This window comes from Pelodiscus sinensis, chromosome 1 (assembly GCF_052426305.1).
Source record: "Pelodiscus sinensis isolate ZL-2025 chromosome 1, ASM5242630v1, whole genome shotgun sequence".
NCBI lineage: Eukaryota > Metazoa > Chordata > Testudines > Trionychidae > Pelodiscus > Pelodiscus sinensis.
Window position 1 is genome coordinate 244,544,695 of NC_143052.1, and position 17,228 is coordinate 244,561,922.

At 44.5% G+C, this 17,228-nt stretch overlaps 1 protein-coding gene and 1 long non-coding RNA gene across 5 annotated transcripts in view; both read left to right on the forward strand.

Moving 5' to 3' along the window:
* Positions 1-16: 16 nt before the first annotated feature.
* Positions 17-7,375, forward strand: LOC106731747 (uncharacterized). Its single transcript, XR_001368024.4, has 3 exons — positions 17-2,052; positions 5,652-5,861; positions 7,270-7,375. It is a non-coding gene; the product is annotated as an uncharacterized LOC106731747 (long non-coding RNA).
* An 8,278-nt stretch (positions 7,376-15,653) lies between these two features.
* CARS2 (cysteinyl-tRNA synthetase 2, mitochondrial) overlaps positions 15,654-17,228 on the forward strand; it is a 64,089-nt gene continuing 62,514 nt past the window's right edge. The window contains exons 1-2 of one of the 4 annotated variants that reach the window (XM_075918559.2): positions 15,654-15,676; positions 16,678-16,728. Coding sequence is in view for 1 of the 4 variants with exons in the window: in XM_075918552.2 (XP_075774667.2) it covers positions 16,091-16,353; positions 16,678-16,728 (314 nt within the window). In the remaining 3 variants the exon portion in view is untranslated. Of the gene's footprint in view, positions 15,677-15,926; positions 16,354-16,677; positions 16,729-17,228 lie in introns of those variants that run through there. The other 3 variants (XM_075918552.2, XM_025182911.3, XM_025182910.3) reach the window with 3 other exon arrangements.

The window sequence follows — 17,228 nt, forward strand, 5'->3', positions numbered from 1 at the left end:
GTGCGGATATGGGGGGGGTAACAACTACATTTCCCACCGCGCTTTGCGCTCCCGAGCATGCGCTGTGCACGTGTGCACTGCGGGGTGGGGCGGGCAGGAAAATGACTCGCATGCAGTCCGCACATGCCCGTGTAGGGAACAAAGGGGTTACTGGGGAGGGAGGCGACAGCGCGTGTGTGTTGCGGGGAGGGTTGGGGGGCGCACGTGTGTGTGGGGGGGTATAGGGGTGCAAGCCCTGTGGAGAGGGCGGTGGGATGTCGCCTCCATGAAGCTGGGTGGCAAAGGGAAGGGGGTGGGGGGAAGCTCTTTCTGCGGCCCCATCCCGTCAGCTGCCTGCCCTAGTGGCCTAACAATGAAATTCAGCTGTTCCCCGCCTCTAGTCCTCCCTTCTCTCTCAGAGGAGCCCAGGGCAGCTCTGCAAGGGTCTGGGGCTCTTTCCCCAGTTGTTGCTCCGCGGAACGAGGACTGGCTGCCGCTCTGGCCGGGAGCTGAAGGGACCGGCTTGTGGAAGCTTTAACAAAATCGCTTTTCAGTCTGCAGTTTGAGTTACAAGCTAACCAAAAAAGGAGCAACAAACAAACCAGCCGGGCGGGATTAAAACTGCGTGAAGAATGAATCACACCGCGAAACGAATTTGATTTTTCTTCTGTGGCATCTAAGATGTCCTGCCCTCTACTCGTTCTCTAATTGCCTACGGGAAAAAAGTGATGTCTGGGTTATTGATGTGCAAAACAAACCCTTCAAACTATCATACAGCATAAAGACGTAAAAAGATACACAGCCAATTATGTTCCCAGTGTGGGTCACCTTTAACTAGATTGTAACTAGAGAGGAGGGCATCTTCGTTTTCTAAAGTTTGATACACATCTATTCTTCTATATGTATTTATAATGAACATAACACGGAGGCTACTACACCGCTCCGTACCCACAGAGGCTGAGATATTGTAGTACAAATATGCCCTGTGCCCAAGGAGAAAGAGACTAGTGTAGGCAACAATGTCTCTTCCTCATATTTCCCTCCCCCCCACTTAAAAATGTCCCAATCCCTGAAAAGGAGAGTGCTTAACACAAAGTAAAATCTCCCCAATGGAAGATAGCCCTAGAAGAGTGAATGAGAGACTGTATCATGCAATACACACCGCCTCTCCCCCTCCCTCCTGAGAAGTAAAGAGATGTTAAAACACAAACAGTGTGCAATACTCTGCACTATGCTGGGAGTGGGAGGAAGGGAACTAAGCCACCGCAAAGCCTCGAACACACATATTTCCGGAGGCTAATACTAAAATACACCCAGCAAAATCTGTCTCGTCCCTAGACAGGGAAACACTTAACATGCAACCAAATTCTCCCTCAATCATTTGAGAGAGGAGCGAGAGTGGAACACAACACACACACAAACCACCCATCAAACTCGCCCAAATCTTCAGTGGGGAAATAGACTGCAAAACGCACAGCAAAATCCTCCTTTCCCATTGGCAGTGTTTCCTTCCCTCACACTCTCCCTGCCCTCCAGTAAGCGACATTTGGGGTAGAAAAATCTCTGGCTGGAAAGCTCATTTCTCCGGAGGTATTAGAGACCCAGCAATTTCTCTGATCTGCCTTGCTAGTGTGCTGTTGGAGCTATGAGGGTAGAGGAGAGGTGTCTTTTGAGGGAATATATCAAATAACGTTTAAAAATAAAGTGATTAAAATCCTTAAGTATCTCCCTTCCCCCTATGTGTTTTAATGGGCGATATTTTTATTTAAAATGGATATTTATTGGTAAAACCCAGTTGTCAAGACAACGGCATCATTAGCAGGAGAGGCCTAGCTCCTCCTCTTTTTCCCTCCCTCCCCTCCTTACACTTCTCCCTCTTCCCCAATCACTCTTAGGTTGCTCTAGCTCTTCATGCATTTCTTCCCTGCGTTTCTTTCACTGACCTGACTGCTGCTGCCACTGAAGCTTGTACTGCAGGAAGCGGCTGCTGAGGAAGATATATATCCCTGATTGGTTCCTGGAGGAATCTCCTGGGGGAGGGGGTGGATTTCTCTTTGTTTTATTGCTCATTCAGTAAGTACAAAATGAGGGAAATATAAATTGCAAAACTTCATTTTTGGGACGCTGCTCTCTCAGCCTGCAATGTCTATGTGAACAATCATAAAAGGAATGGAAGGAGAACTGTGTTGTGGTGAAGGGACTGCAGGATTGACTTATTAAAAAGCTTCCTTACAAGGGTCATATGTAGGGTGCTTCTCCCACTTTAAGCAGTCTTCATGAATACTTGACTTTACTCATTAAGACCTTCACTTAATATAACAGGATTGGCAACATATGTGATTTTATCACAAGTCTCTCAATATTAGGGAACTGAATCTGCTTATCTGAAAAAAATGCTTTCTTAAAGCTGGGAGTCATACAATTAACATTGGAGTTTCAGCTTTTTTTTTTTTTTGTTAAGTAAGTTTCTAGCCTCTTTGTTGCAGAGAAAAGCTGGAAAACATGATCCCTAAAGGTACCAAAACCAGAAGGCACATAAAAACATTTGTTAAATAATTTAATGATTTTAAGCCAATTTCATGATTTCTGGGGACCTGATTCATGATGATTTTCTATCTAGATATGCTCATCACAATATGTGAGCTCTACATACAATCTCAGCTTCTTTTCTGTTCTGTGCTTTTCTGTTTCCCTTTTTTATCTATTACTTGTCTTACGTATGAGGTAAAACCTTGAACAGCTAAGAGAATCATAAAATATGCATTTATTCTGTGTAGCAAAATACTCACTTAATGCTCTATGCACAGAACAATAATTATATACACATATAATAAACTCAAATGGCCGCAGAAGGACCTCCTAACTCACCAAAAAATAAACTTTCCTCTCTTCCCTCCAGGCCTAGTCAATCTTCTGGGGAAAAGTCTGGGAAAACAGATAAGCTTTCCAGTGTTTCCTGAATCAATAAATCTGGGCTGGGCTGTGCTGTGCTAAGAGAGAGAAAGTTCCAGAACTGAGGATCTTTCACTGATCAGACATTCTAACCTGTACCTTGTTTGAACCAGGAGATTTAAATTTAGATGATCACAAGTGTCATTGTATGACAAAAGGGGAGAGAGAAGGTCTTTCACGCAGTCAGGACTCAAACCCTTTTAAAGTTGTATGTGTCAACATCCATACACCAGGGTTTCACTCAGAAATCAACTGGCAGCTAATTCTGATCACAGGTTCCTTGTGCTTTCTGCATGAAATATAAAATGGGCAGCCTCATTCTGCACCAACTTTAATGTTTTGAATGGTAGCTGGCTCTTTAAGGGTAGTTGACCCTATCTCCACCGTGACTGATCAGCTGATGATATGAATGACCCAGACATTAGGTCAGGGCTATTCAACACGCCTGCGGGCCGCATGCAGCCCATGGTCTATTTGTTTGCAGCCTGTGGCCTGTTTGTAGACCACGGTGCAATTTGGGTTTACGTGGGGCTCAGCACACAGCCCACAAGTGGAAGCCAAAACAATATAATGGTCTTCTGTTGATAAGCATTTTAGTAGTTAAATTCCTGGACTGTCATTGCTCATAAAAGTGCTGTCGGGTAGAAATCAGGTAAATATTGCATTTTATTAATATCAGCAGAACCGACTTAAATGGGGCCTGTGTGTTGTGTAGTCTTGCCTTAATCTCTGTATTCATGCCCGGCAGTGTGAAAGAATCTGTTTGCATATATTTGGATATATATGCATGTATATGCAACCACACTTAAGTTGTGGCCCTTGGCATGTGCTATGAGTATCATTGTGGCCTCCGGGGCTTCCAAAGTTGAGTAGCTTTCATTAGGTGATAGTCTGAAGATCTCCTGGTTCTCATAAGTGTCAGCAACAGCTCATATGCTAATCATAGTTACAGGAAATGTCCTGCAGGAGTTCCTGTGTCATGAAAGAGAACCTACTTCATATGTGATTCCAAGACAGACGGTCTCCGGCATGTAACCTTGTAGGGAGCAGATCGGGTCCTGGGGAAGGTCCCAAATCAGGAAGAAAGGACATGAATGATAAGTTGAACTTCTGTTAATAGTTTCATTTTGAAGAAATAAAATGGAAGCTCTGAAGAAAGGAGGTTGATGTCTTAGGGCAGGAGAATGCCCTCTGGTCCATGGAATAGAGAGTTAGCCTACTCGTTTATAAAACACGGAACATGTTGAAGCAATACAGCTTTTAGGTGACAAATTTATCTATACCCAGGATGAGGGCCATAAAATAAATGGTCACAACCTGTGTTACCAAGTGCAAATGATAAAGCCCATATGTGGGAACCATGGCAATGTGGGAATTCAGCATTAGCTGGAGATGCAAAGCTTCCAAGATGTGAACGTCAGTAGCAAACTGAGCATACCACATTAGTTGAAGGATCTGAGCCATATCCTGAAACTTGCAAGAGCTGGCATGTGTAAGGGTAGTGTATTAGTAAGTGTGGTTTTGGCATTTTGGGGCATTGCTTAAAGAGCACAAAGTTAAGGGTACATTGCAGGACCAGCATGTTTCTTTGCTTTTTATTTCCTGATTTTCAGAGATTTTAGTGTAGATGAACTCTGGAAAGGCAGCAGAAGTGGGGAGTCTTAATTCTGCTTCAAAGATGTTTTGGGGGTGTCAAGGCTGTTCCCTACTCTGGCATTCTGAGTACAGAAGGTGGTGGCCTGCAAAAGACCTCAAAATACCTTGCCTCTATAGGCTTCTGCTTAAAAGCTAGACAAGGTCACAGATTCTCTGGCATTGGGAGATAGGCTGCTACCGCCAAGTGAAAAACCCCTTTCTTCTTGAACCCAGGAAGAAACACTTGGAACTTCTTCCAGAGGGGTACCCCAAGCTCTTCTAACACAAGAGAGTTTGAATAAAAAGAGAAAACAAACTGTAATCTCTGATAGCTGAACTCTCAGTTTTAAGCATGCATACATAGACTTCCTATTACCTTCCAGGGCACAAGAATCAAATCATCACCTTAAAAAGGTAATTTTATTAACAAAACAAAAAGATATACTTGATCAAGCATACTTGGTAGCTAGGTGTTTTAAAGCAATTGAAAAAAGAGCAATTTAAAACAAAGAAATTCCAACCCTGGGATACAGCTTAAAGTACAGTGGGGGGGGGGGGGAGGGGGCACATGGACTTAGCACAGAGAAGTTTAATCAAACAACAAAACAAAGAAAAAATCATATCTAAATAGACATTCTCTGTCTACTCACAGATCTGTGCTTTAAGGTCCAGTCCATTTCTATGCCCAATATTCTTTGTAGACATGGTAGTTCTACCTAGTTCAATTCATCTTGTTCCCTCAACTTGTGGCTTAAAACACACACAAAGAAAAAAAAGCAAGCAGGGTTTCTTTAATTTCAAATATCAACAACTTCTCCCATTGGCTTTCATGGATCTCTGCCAACACCTCCTAACTACTTGAGTTTAACCCATTGGTTACTGAATGCTGGGATGTTCAGAAAAGGCCAAGACTGCTTCTATCCATCACCAGAGGCATTTACTTTTGTTGTTTTTTTTTAAATAATTTCTTAGCATCCCACAACCCAATATACTGCAACCCAATTCTCTGCCTTCCCACCTCTAGCTCCTTGGCAATGCTAGCCCTGACTACAGAATGTATTAACTGCATGCTAATTCCTTCCCAGTGACATGACTGTTCTCAGCTCCCCACCCTGGTCTCAACACTGCAGAGGGCAATGTTTTGAAGGAAGACCGAAATGCAAGAGGACATGGATGTGGGGCAAGCAGATGCCTCCAGTGCATTCTCCGCTGCCCCTCCCCCCCCCGGAAAATATAATCTCCTTCTTTCTCTTCTGCACCACTCTGACCTTTTCCTTCTAGAAGCAGCAAGAGAGGTGAGTTCCTAAAGGAAAAAGATACCTCTCAGAATAATCCCTTATTCACTGAAGGCTCATAGAAAAATAGTTTGGAAATTTAGCTCTTATCCTGTACAACTTGTCCATGATAAGCTGTGGGGCTGGTACTAGCAGGTCCAAGCTACTGTGCAGATATCTCAGAGACACAAACATTAGGGCTATGTCTACACTCGTGGCTTCTTGCGCAAGTAATATGCAAATGAGGCTAAGCGTGGAATATGGCTGAGCCTCATTTGCATACCTAATGAGCCACCATTTTTTCAGAAGAGGCTCTTGCGCAAGGAGGAGCGTCTACACTGCCCCTTCTTGCGCAAGAAAAACCCTCTTGCGCAATGCCGTTACACCTATTACTTGAGAGGAAGAATGACATTGCGCAAGAGGGTTTTTCTTGTGCAATAAGGGGCAGTGTAGACGCTCTTTCTTGCGCAAGAGCCTCTCCTGAAAAAAATGGCGGCTCATTAGGTATGCAAATGAGGCTCGGCGATATTCCATGCTTAGCGTCATTAGCATATTACTTGCGCAAGAAGCCGCGAGTGTAGACATAGCCTAGATGTGTTCACTCAAAGACCCTTTAAATGTGCCTCCAGGTATAGCTTAGGTTACCTTAAATAAGGTTATGTTGTACCCAAAGCCACCTAGTGGCCGAACATTATAATACAGTTTAGCATACCATTACATTTCTCCCTTTAAATCAATGATGGGCAACCTGCGGCCCACAGATTCCCCTGTCTGGACCCCTCCTTACACACATCCCATCACTGAGACACTGGAGCCCTGCACTTCCTACTCCTCCCTCTCCCTGTCAGCCCTTTTGGAGCACCACAAATCAGTTGTTTGAAGCTATTCAGTCTCTCAGACATGTGGGGGAGGAGTGGGGATGGAGCATGAATCGGGAAGTGTGGGGCTCCAATGCCTCAGTGCATGAGAGGTGAGTGGAGGAGGGAAGTGGACAAGGGGTCCATGGGCTGCAGGTGGAACCCCAAAAGGCTACAGGCTGCTGCGGCCTCCTGAGATGAAGGAAGGGCACTTATGTGGCCCACTCACAGTTCTTGGTTGCCCAGCACGGCCTTAATTCAACATTCTTAATCATTTACAAAATTTACACTATCACAGTGTCTTTGAAGTACCAGTCTGTTAAGTGTCTCTGAATCATACTAGTTTTCTAATTACATGACCCAACACTTGGTCATCTGGCTGTTTATTGCAACAATTGGCTGTTGTTGGTTGAGTCGTCTTCTTGTTCAGTAACTGTCATTTGTAGCATTTGTACTGTTGACTGTTTTTTCTGAGGAACAAAACTGTAAATGTCAGTAATTTCTGTTGAACTCTCTACTGTTGGTCTCAGTCACATGTGAGCTGGATGATGTGTTCTTTGTCTTTATGACAGTTGGAGTTGTCCATCCTTTTTCTCCACCCAGTTTGACGTGAAGACAATCACCAGGTTATAGGCCCAGCAGTTCTCTAACTGGATCTCTCAAGTAATAAACATGTTCATAAGCTTTCTTTTGCCATTTTAACTGATTTTGCCATTTTACCTGAGATTTACTAGTATTTGGGTTAGCTAAGAAATGTCCTGGCCCAAACTGTCACCTCATGACCATCATGATCTCTTTTGTTTCAAGAAAGTTTGCATGCTGGAGGTTGTCCCTATGCATATCACTTATAGGCTTGGTAATTTAGTAGAGATATGGATCAAAATCTCTATTAATTTTGAAACATGATGTGGACTTAAATCCCCAAATCAGGAAAATGGACCTAGCAGAATTTACTTTTGGTTTAGTTCCCTAGTAGATCATCTAGAACTTTACAAATTTGATCCAAATAGAGTACATTTCCTAGGCAATGCTTTCTCTTTAGAAAAGTGATGATTAACATAATTCTAAATCACTTTTAAGACCTCTGATCTACTTCATATAAAATATGGAACAAACACCAAAAACATATTATCTGATGAAGACTTTATTAAAGAACTCACAACATTTGTTAAGATTCTGACCAGTGGTGAGATTATGCTGAAAAGATATAGTCCAGCCTGACTGGTTTTATGGAAGATCAGGAGTAACAAATGCTATTAGCTTTTGTTCTATAAATCCCACCAGCCCTTGAGTTTTGTCTCCTTTGTGCAGGCTCTTTCACATTTTGAAATAATATAAAATGTTTTGTCACTTTTGCATCAAATCTACTTTCTTCTTTTTTAGACTTTTTTGAAATTGCCTTAAAAGTTAAAGGAGCAAAACAAAAATTGATTTAAGCACAGATTTTCTGTGCCATTTAACGAGCACAGAAAAAGCTTGTAACCATCTTTTCAAAATAATTAAATGGAATATCTTAAATTGAGAAGCACTAAGGTCTTCAAAAAGGGGAGAGATAATATAAAAAAGGCTAGTTATAATTTATTTCTACTGAACACTACTCAGAGCTTGAGAGGAATTTCAATGCAGAAATGTGGGGTTAACTCTTAATTAATTTTTGCTTTGCAGTTTGCCTTTAAATGTTTTCCCTATTGTCTTTGGGTCAGTTTGCCTAGCAGGCTCCACCACTGTAGTGTGACAACAAAGATCCCATGTGCTATGAACAAGGTATTGAGGACATTACAGATGCTCCCTTTCTTTTCAGCAGTTAATTCCAAGACCCTTTCTCTTCTCTTATTTAAAAAAAAAGACACAGGCCCATGGACATCACGAGGAAGATAGTTGGACCTTATATAAAGTACATTTCCCAATAACTGATAGGAAAAATATGAAGTTCTAACTTTGTTTTTATTCATTCCTTACTCATGTTACAGGTGTTTGGATAAAAACCATGTAATGTATTGACTCAGTAATTATAATACAGTACTTAGGTCTTGGGGTCAATCCTCATTGTAGTGCCCAGCCTGAGGGGATGGTCTCAGGGCTGAGGAAATGCATAGGTCCCAGAACAGAAGCTGAGGAATTCTGTCCTAGAGCACAGAATGGCTGCAGAGTTGCCCTCTGAGAGGTAGATGCTTCTTCAGTCAAGCAGCTTTCTGTGCATATGCCTCAGGGAGATAAGAGTGGACTGGAGAACTTTTAGAGCTGCAGAATCTCTGGCCTCACTCCCTCCTCTGCTGTGCCCCTCAATATGTAGCAGACACAGACTCAGCAGTGTGAGATAGGGACTGTGTACTGTCTGTGCAGTGTCATCAACACTCTTCCCTCTGCCTAGTGAAGGAGACCCTGCACAATCATTAAGGCAGGATTTGCTCTCAGGTGGCTGATAATTGTTAAATACTTTACAAACATTAACTAACCTAGGAATACTAAATAATTCTGTTTCCTTTTTCTTGTGTAAAAAATTAGAAGGAAAGTTTTGCAGAGGAGTACATTCACCGTTGTCCAAATGATCTGAAGAGCTTTATCACTCTTTATTTGATTTCCCATTGCTAGTTGGGTAGATGGGATAGCTACTATATATTTGAGAGGGGTTGTCTGTTTGTTTGTTCAAGAACTCCTCCTAAACAGCAAGAGCTTGGACCACCACATTCAGTTTACAGCTTCCTCTAATCAACACTTAAAGCAAAGTAACTGTTTGGTTGTGCATGAAAATGGGATGTGCCTGGAATGGGATTGCTCCTCATAAAATCATACAGAAAAGAGACAGAATCTTTTGTGAAAGGGGCTGGCTGAGGATGCTCCTCCCATCTGGGACTGCCTCAACCTCAAACCTCCCACCCTCCAGATGTTCTTTAGGAAGGGTGATGGGGGCTGAAGCTCTTCCCTTGATTCACACAGGAACATTGCTGTCTGTTCCCCTTTGTCAGGGAGTGAAGGGAAAGGGCAGTTTGCTGCATTCCTCACTCTGGCTGAGGAGCACAGGGGGCAGACAAAGCTAGACTAAGGATGTTAAATTTAGATTAATCAACTAATCGAATAGTCAATGTAACTTGCATCGACTATTCGATTGGTCGATAAGGATGCCTCTGCCTTTGAAATGTAGCAAGAGCCCTGCTGGCTTTTGCTAGGTTTCAAAGGTGGAAGTGCCACGGGGAGCATGGCCAGCGAGGGATTCAAGCAGTCCCCCGCTGGCCCCACGCTTCCAGCAGCTCTTTGCTTTTTAAATGTACAAGAGCTTCCCGGGGCTCCTCCACTTGCTGCCTCTCTCTGATAGAGGCAGCAAGAGGGTTGGGGGAAGCAATTAGTTGAGACACTAATCAACTATCCGATACACATTTGCTTACATCCCTAGCCTGGACTAGTCACTTACATCCCTAACCTGGACCTATCCTAGCTAGGGGACATGCACCCGTCCCCAGCTGTGCCTGCTGGTGCTGCAATGGCCGTGGAGAGGTGCTTCTCACCTGGCCCCAAGCTGTTGTGATGAGAGAGGCTTGGATTGTTCTCTCCTCCCAAGGTAGCCTGCACACTGAATCCCTCATCCCCATCCTCATCCCACAGCAATGATTCAAATGAAGCATGTACATTTTCATATTATTACAAAAAAAAACCCCCACCAAAAATTGAGTTAAGACTCAAGCACCACTGGCTAAATCTTCTAGTTTGGATATAAGATTTGAACTGAGTATTAGGATAAATTACTTTTGTCTTCATACTACAGAAATTCATATATGACAAAACAGGCCATTTCCAAATGTATCAGTACCTCCATGGATTAACCAAAACATTCCTACCGGCTGGGAGAAACTCGCTACTCTGTCCTCAGCAGGGAGCTGCTGCTGTCGCTGAAGGAAAAGTGCCCTTAACGGCTAGGCAGGGCTCATTAAGCAGCTCCGGGGCTATGTGACCACACAGATTAGAGGGCACCTTGGTAGAGAGGAACCCCCTTGATGCCTGGAGAGCATGTGGGGTCCAGTGTCTCCCGGATTTCTGCTTGGTGTACTAAATGGCACTTCTCCAGCTGCACCTGTTCCTTGGCACACTCTTCCGTGTCACTGCTACCCAGGCGGCTCAGGTGGGAAGTGAAGGGGGTGGGGCAGCCTGCCAGAGACAGGAGCAGAGCAAGAAACAGTCCCCTACCCCTTGGTATGTTTCCAGCTCGCTTGGCCCCTGTTTCTGGCATCTAAGCCCAAATGGGGAGCAGAGGAAATGAAGTGGGCCACTGCCCCAGCTAGGGTGTCTCACAAGCAACCGCCACACTGCACAAAGCAGAAACCTGGAGCAGCCAGAAGGAGAAGTGGCTGGTTCCATCCCTTTCATTACCTACCTAGGCCTGGGTGCCAGGCTGTGTCACAGGTAGCCACCATGTACAGTCAGCAATCTGGAGTGGCCAGCTTCAGCCAGCATGAGAAGCAGCTCCCTCCTGCTCCCCGCCCAGGACTGGCGGCCACAGAGAGCAACCAAACATGCCCTGGGAGAGGTGTGGTGGAGGACAGCAAACCCTCACAAGTTACTCTGGGTTAAGAGTGTGGTTCCCTACCACCTCCCCTCTGAGTGGAAAATGAGGCCACAGAGAAGAAAAGGGGTAATGTGCCTGGACCCCAATCTGCTGGAATTTGGCCCTGTGTTTGGAAATCCCCAGAAGTATTCTTGATTTAAGGCGCATCATTTACAGTTCCAATACATCATGATTATTATCCCAATTATTCTTGGGTTAGTTTGGCAGGGACACTTGTTCCTTTGAAATATAATTATCTTTTTAGTATCTCGGTTTTCTAGCATTTGTGAGCTCTTCATTATTTCATTAAATTTATTCTACTAGAAAAAAATAAGAATAAAATGTAATGGAATGTTTACTGTTTATTTCAGTGCCTTTAATAATAACCGTAACCTTCTGTGCACTTAGAACATCCCATTTCATTTCAGGACATGAATGCTAAATTAAAACCTGTTTAAGTCCACTAAGTCCTCTACTTTATTGTACTCTCTTTAGGTTTGTTGAAGCAAAAAAACGCTCCTCTCTGTTTAGGCAGCTAACAAACAGCTTTATTAATTAATAAAGCACAGCATGAGCCAAACGTGGTCCCAGCAAAGCCGGGCCCAGTAAGGCTGGCTAATACAATTAATCCTAGTATTTTATACCCTTAACCAAACAAGTCTGATGTCAGGGCAAGAAATCAAAGTGAACTTCAAAGAGGAATTATTATCAGCAGAGAAAGAGACAGGTTTAGAGGGAGTTTGAACTTCAGCTCAAAATAGTTCATTAACACATTCCAGTAGCGCATCCTTCTGGCCTCTCCCCACCTCGGTGAAGGCCAGTTCACTCCCTCTAGTATACATGCAAACACAAGAAACTGAAATGGCTTTGGTTATACAGAATGGCTTCTAGCTAAATATGAAATGGTTTCTACCGGTTCTTAGACCAGACTCATTACCATGGTATCTTACAGCCTTCCAATTGTGCATTAAATGACATGACTGTCATCTGTCATGTATTTACTCTCTCATCCTTTCCCATTAGGGAGAACCATGTGCAATGGGGTGACTTGTTTTAGCAGGACCTTTTATTTTTAATGAGCATACCTGTTGCTATTTGTGTGTATGATTATGAGTATGGTGATGGAGGAGGAGGAGCACCTCATTGGAACTGTACAAAACAAAGAAGATCACAGATTATTGACAACTTTTCTATCAGGGTGTGTGTGGAATTATACAGGTATCAAAGATATCAGACAACAGAAATCACTCAAAATGGAAATGGAAGTAATGGGCCTGGGAAGCTTCACAAAAATATATAAAGCATATGTTCAATACAGGTTATTGGACAGGATCTTTGATTTCATCCCAACAAGACTCAAAACAGTGAAATATGCATAGGTGAGGTTTCTTCCTCAATCAGAAATTAGAAATTGTTAGAGCTAAATATTATGGAAAATGACAACACATTAGGGAAAAATAACTGCGGGAAGAATGCATGGGCCCTGATATCTTACTCTCTGTAAATCTAAATGACACCCAGATATAGACAGTTTTGATGAAGAAAGATTTCACACAAAAGATTTGAATGAAATAATCATAATAGATCCTAGAATACTTATCTAGACTTAGCCTTTATAGCTTTAAAGGGAATCCATAAAGGTTCACTTCAGGTCCTTCATGAGGCAACAAACCTAACAGCGATCGGGGCACTCCAAACAACATAGTCACCACTTTAGTTTCTCATTGTGCTCCTAAAGGAGGAAGATCAACAAACAGATAGCTATAAAAAAGTCCAAAAACATTTAAAAATTGATTTAGAATTGTGGGTTTTGCTTATAATGACGTAAGAAAGCAAATTTGATACAAGGGAATAGCCTAGGACAGTGGTCACCAACCAGTAGATCGGGATCCACTGGTAGATCTTGGAGCCTCTGACAGGTGATCCTAACTGGTTTGGCAATGAGGCTATCAAATACCAGCACTTCAGCTCCCACTGCTGTGCATCTCCTGCCCTTTCCCTTGGAACTCCCCAACCCCCGCCCCGGGAAGCCTCCTGTTTGCTGGGCAGGGCAGGGCAGGGAAGGGAGAGGAAGGTTGCTGATGTCAAGGTGCCCCCTCTCCCACCCTGTGTTCTTTCTTCACAGAGCAGAAAGGGGGACACAACAGGACTTGGGAGGGAGTTTGCTGGCTGCTTTTGGGAGTGGCTTAGGGCCAAGGTAGGGGTGAGCCTGCCTTAGCCCCATGGTACCACCTTCCAGGAGCCACCTGAGGTAAGCAGTGACCTGCTGGAGCCCACATCTCAAACTCCTACCCCAGTCATGAACCCCCTCCTGTACCCCAAGCCCCTACCCCAACCACCCCTGCATCCAAACGTCCTCCCAGAGCCTGCACCTAGAACCCCCTCTTGCACCTCAACTGCCTGCCCCAAAAGCAGCTCAGAGCCCCTCTCACACTCCACATCCCTTAATCCAAGACCAGAACCTGCACCCCAACTTTCTGCCCCAGCCTGGTGAAAGTGAGGGAGGAAGGGCTTGAGAGGGAGGATGGAGTGAGCAGGAGCAGGGCCTTGGAGAAGGGGCACAAAGGAGGTGGGGCAAGGATATTTGGGTTTGAGGTAGATCTTGGATTGCACTTAAATTCAAAAAGTGATCTTGTGCTTAAAAAGGCTGGAGACCACTGGCCTAGGAAGACTTTGGAAAAAGTATCTGACTTGGAAGGATCTTTAATTGCCCTGATTGTTTGCTTGTCCTCTGGCCAAATAGCTCTAATATACTATTTAAATATACAGCTTCAACAGAAAAGATTGATGGAGCCCATACAATGGACTGTCCCAAAGCTCTGTGGATAGAGTAGTCACCTGAGCAATAGGAGATGCTTATTCAAATCTTTTCTCCCTTGTAGCAGAGTGGGGGGAATTGAGTTTGGTTTTACCCCATTTCAGCTAAGTGTGTCAATTACTGGTCTACATGCTGGCTATCTCTTTTTCTGGCTCTTTTGTGTGAAATGAGGCAGATTCCTATCTCTATCTCACAAATGATGACTTTGGTGACTAAGCTGTGTGACTCCAAGAACAGGTTCTCAGGTGTGGCTATCCAGCAGAAAGAAGCACTTATCTGCAACCACCAAGAGAGGGGAAGGGTTTATGGCACACCATTTTTGTCAGCACTTCCCAGCTTTGGTGATTCTCAGCCTAGCATGCTGGCTTTTGTGGATTTTTGATACCCATCTCTCCTGATTCATTGTATAGGAGCTTAGGCTCAGACTTTGTGGACAGCAATAATGTCCCTGTGATTTTCTATTTGAAGGCTCAGCATCACAACAGCTAAACCTCTCTGTGGATCTGAGCCTTTGTCCCTATCCTGTGCTAAATAGATACAAGACAAATTCATCCTCGTATAACTACATTTGTACCATAGTGCAGTGAGTTCTACTGAGTTACTCTAAGGCTAAATATGGCCCATTTTTCTTAGACAGACCTAAAGCTCATCAAAAAAGAGTTGGTATAAGATATTGGGCTTGCCATTGTTTACAGCTAGGTCAGTTGAACTCACAAGGCTATTTTAAGGTAATTTACTTAAACTGGTGCCAAAGGCTTTATGAACACTCTTATTTCACTTCAAACTAAACCAAAATAAACATTTTAAAACCTGTTCATAATCTACTTAAACTAAGATGAAATAAACCAAGTTTAATGCAATTGGAGGGTTTATACAAGGGTTTGCAACTGTTTAGATTCAACCCTACAAATTGACAAAAAAAAAAGCTATTGTAATACTTTGGATTTAGATATTTTATTCAAATAATTTGAAAGTGCTTTATTAATCTTAAGAAAATAAAAGCATCTCCACTCTAAGAGAAAGGATAGTCCATTGCTTGGGGTGCCACTTGGAGAGCTAGGAGACCCGCAGTTTAATTTTCTGCTCTCAGAGATTTCTTGTGATAGAAATGTAGCCCTGTTAGTCTGGTGTAGCTGAAACAAAATACAGGACTATGTAGCACTTTAAAGACTAACAAGATGGTTTATTAGATGATGAGCTTTCGTGGGCCAGACCCACTTCCTCAGATCAAATAGTGGAAGTGGTATATATGGTTGTGACTATTTTCTTCCACTATTTGATCTGAGGAAGTGGGTCTGGCCCACGAAAGCTCATCATCTAATAAACCATCTTGTTAAGTCTTTAAACTGCTACATAGTCCTGTATTTTGTTTCAGATTTCTTGTGTGACATTGAGCAAATTGCTTAATTTTATCTGTGCCCCTTTTTGAGTTTCCCCAACCATAAAATGGGGGTAAGAGCATGAGCTTGCCCCACAGGGGTATTGCAAGGCTAATCACATGATTGACTAGGAGGCGCTATAAGTAAAGGGGGCCACATAAGCAGATTTACTTCCTTTGTTAGCTAACTACATTTTAAACTCGTATCCTGCAAAGTTTTTAGACACCTGCTTAACTTTTAAGTAGGTGAGCAGATCACAGCGGGAAGTGCGGGCAGCAACGCTAATGGAATTAGAGCAAGGGCAGACGTGATACCCTCCCTGTGTCCCAGCAGGCCTGGCCCCTGCACGGAGCAAGCCCTGCGAGGCCCGAGGGAGACGTGCTCAGCAGGCGCTGCAGCCAAGCCTTCGCGGAGCCCGCGCTGGGCGGCCGGGCTGAGTCCCCGCCTCGCTCTCCCGAGGCCGCCTGGGGCCGGAGGCGGCGCTGGGACAGGAGGCCCAGGCCCCTCCTCTTCCTGCCGCTCGGGCTGTAGCTACACCGCGCCCTCCCTGTCGCCGCCCGCCTGTTGTAGCTACACCCGGCGCGGGCTGTGCAGCGCCCGCAGCTCCGCCCCCAGCGAGACGCCGCAGCTCGCGGGGCGGGGAGCCGGAGCCTGCTGCCATGCTGCAAGCCCGGCTGGCCGCCGCCTCCCGCCGCCTGCCCTGCGCCGAGCGGGGCACGCTACCCGGGGCAGCCCGCCGAGGGACTGGTGCGGCGGCCGGGCTGAGCCGGGCCTCCCCGCCGCGCTGCTGCTGCTGCTGCTGCTCTGGAGCCGCGGGGAAGTGGATCAAACCCACAGGCCGGGATACCGGGATCCAGACCTACAACAGCCTGAGCAGAAGCAAAGAACCCCTAATACTGGCCAAGGCAGGAGTGGCGACCTGGTAGCGATTTAAATAGCATTAATCAGTGGCCAGCCCAATGCAAAACATGTTAACCTGTACAGTAAATATGTTCAGGGTCCACTCTGCGGCCCCCTCAAATCATGCTGGGATGGTGGGTGTGTGTGTGTGTGTGTGTGTTTCTGTCAGTGTTTTACTTCTTTTACACGGATTGCAAAGGGATCCAGGCTGCCCAGCTAATCAGCATATTGTGGGATGTTTGGTTAATGTATCTGATTTTAGTAGTTCATATCAGCAGGTAATATGGCAAACAGCTTTTGATTACCTAATTATTTGTTCTTCACTAGATCTTCACTTTGTTCCCAGGTATAGCTGTGGGCCAACAGTATACGATCATGCGCACCTTGGGCATGCTTGGTGAGTTGTTTTAAAATGAAAGGAGGAAGACTGTGCATTGATATTTTATTATGTCAGGTAGGGTTGGAAGAAACCTAGGGTATGTGTACACTGCAGCTAAACACCTGCAGCTGGTCTGTGTCACTGACTTGGGCTTGTGGTGCTCATGTTATGGGTTGTTTAATTGCAAAGAATAAGTTCAAGTTTGGGCTGGAGTCCGGGAATCCTGCCCCTGATTTATAGTACTTGGGAGGTGCGCCACCCCTCCGTATCTCCTGCAAACATCTTAATTGCTAAATGGGGTGCCTCCTGGTGCTCCCCACTTGTTCCTCTATGTGGCACTCTCTGCAACCCCACTCCTTGCAGGTACCAGTCACCTATGAACCCAGGCAACAGCAAGAGTCTAAATATCTACACCATTGTTAAAGAACCCCATCTTAATTGCAATGTAGATATACCCCTAGGCTGCGTCTAGACTGGCAAGTTTTTCCGCAAAAGCAACTGCTTTTGCAGAAAAACTT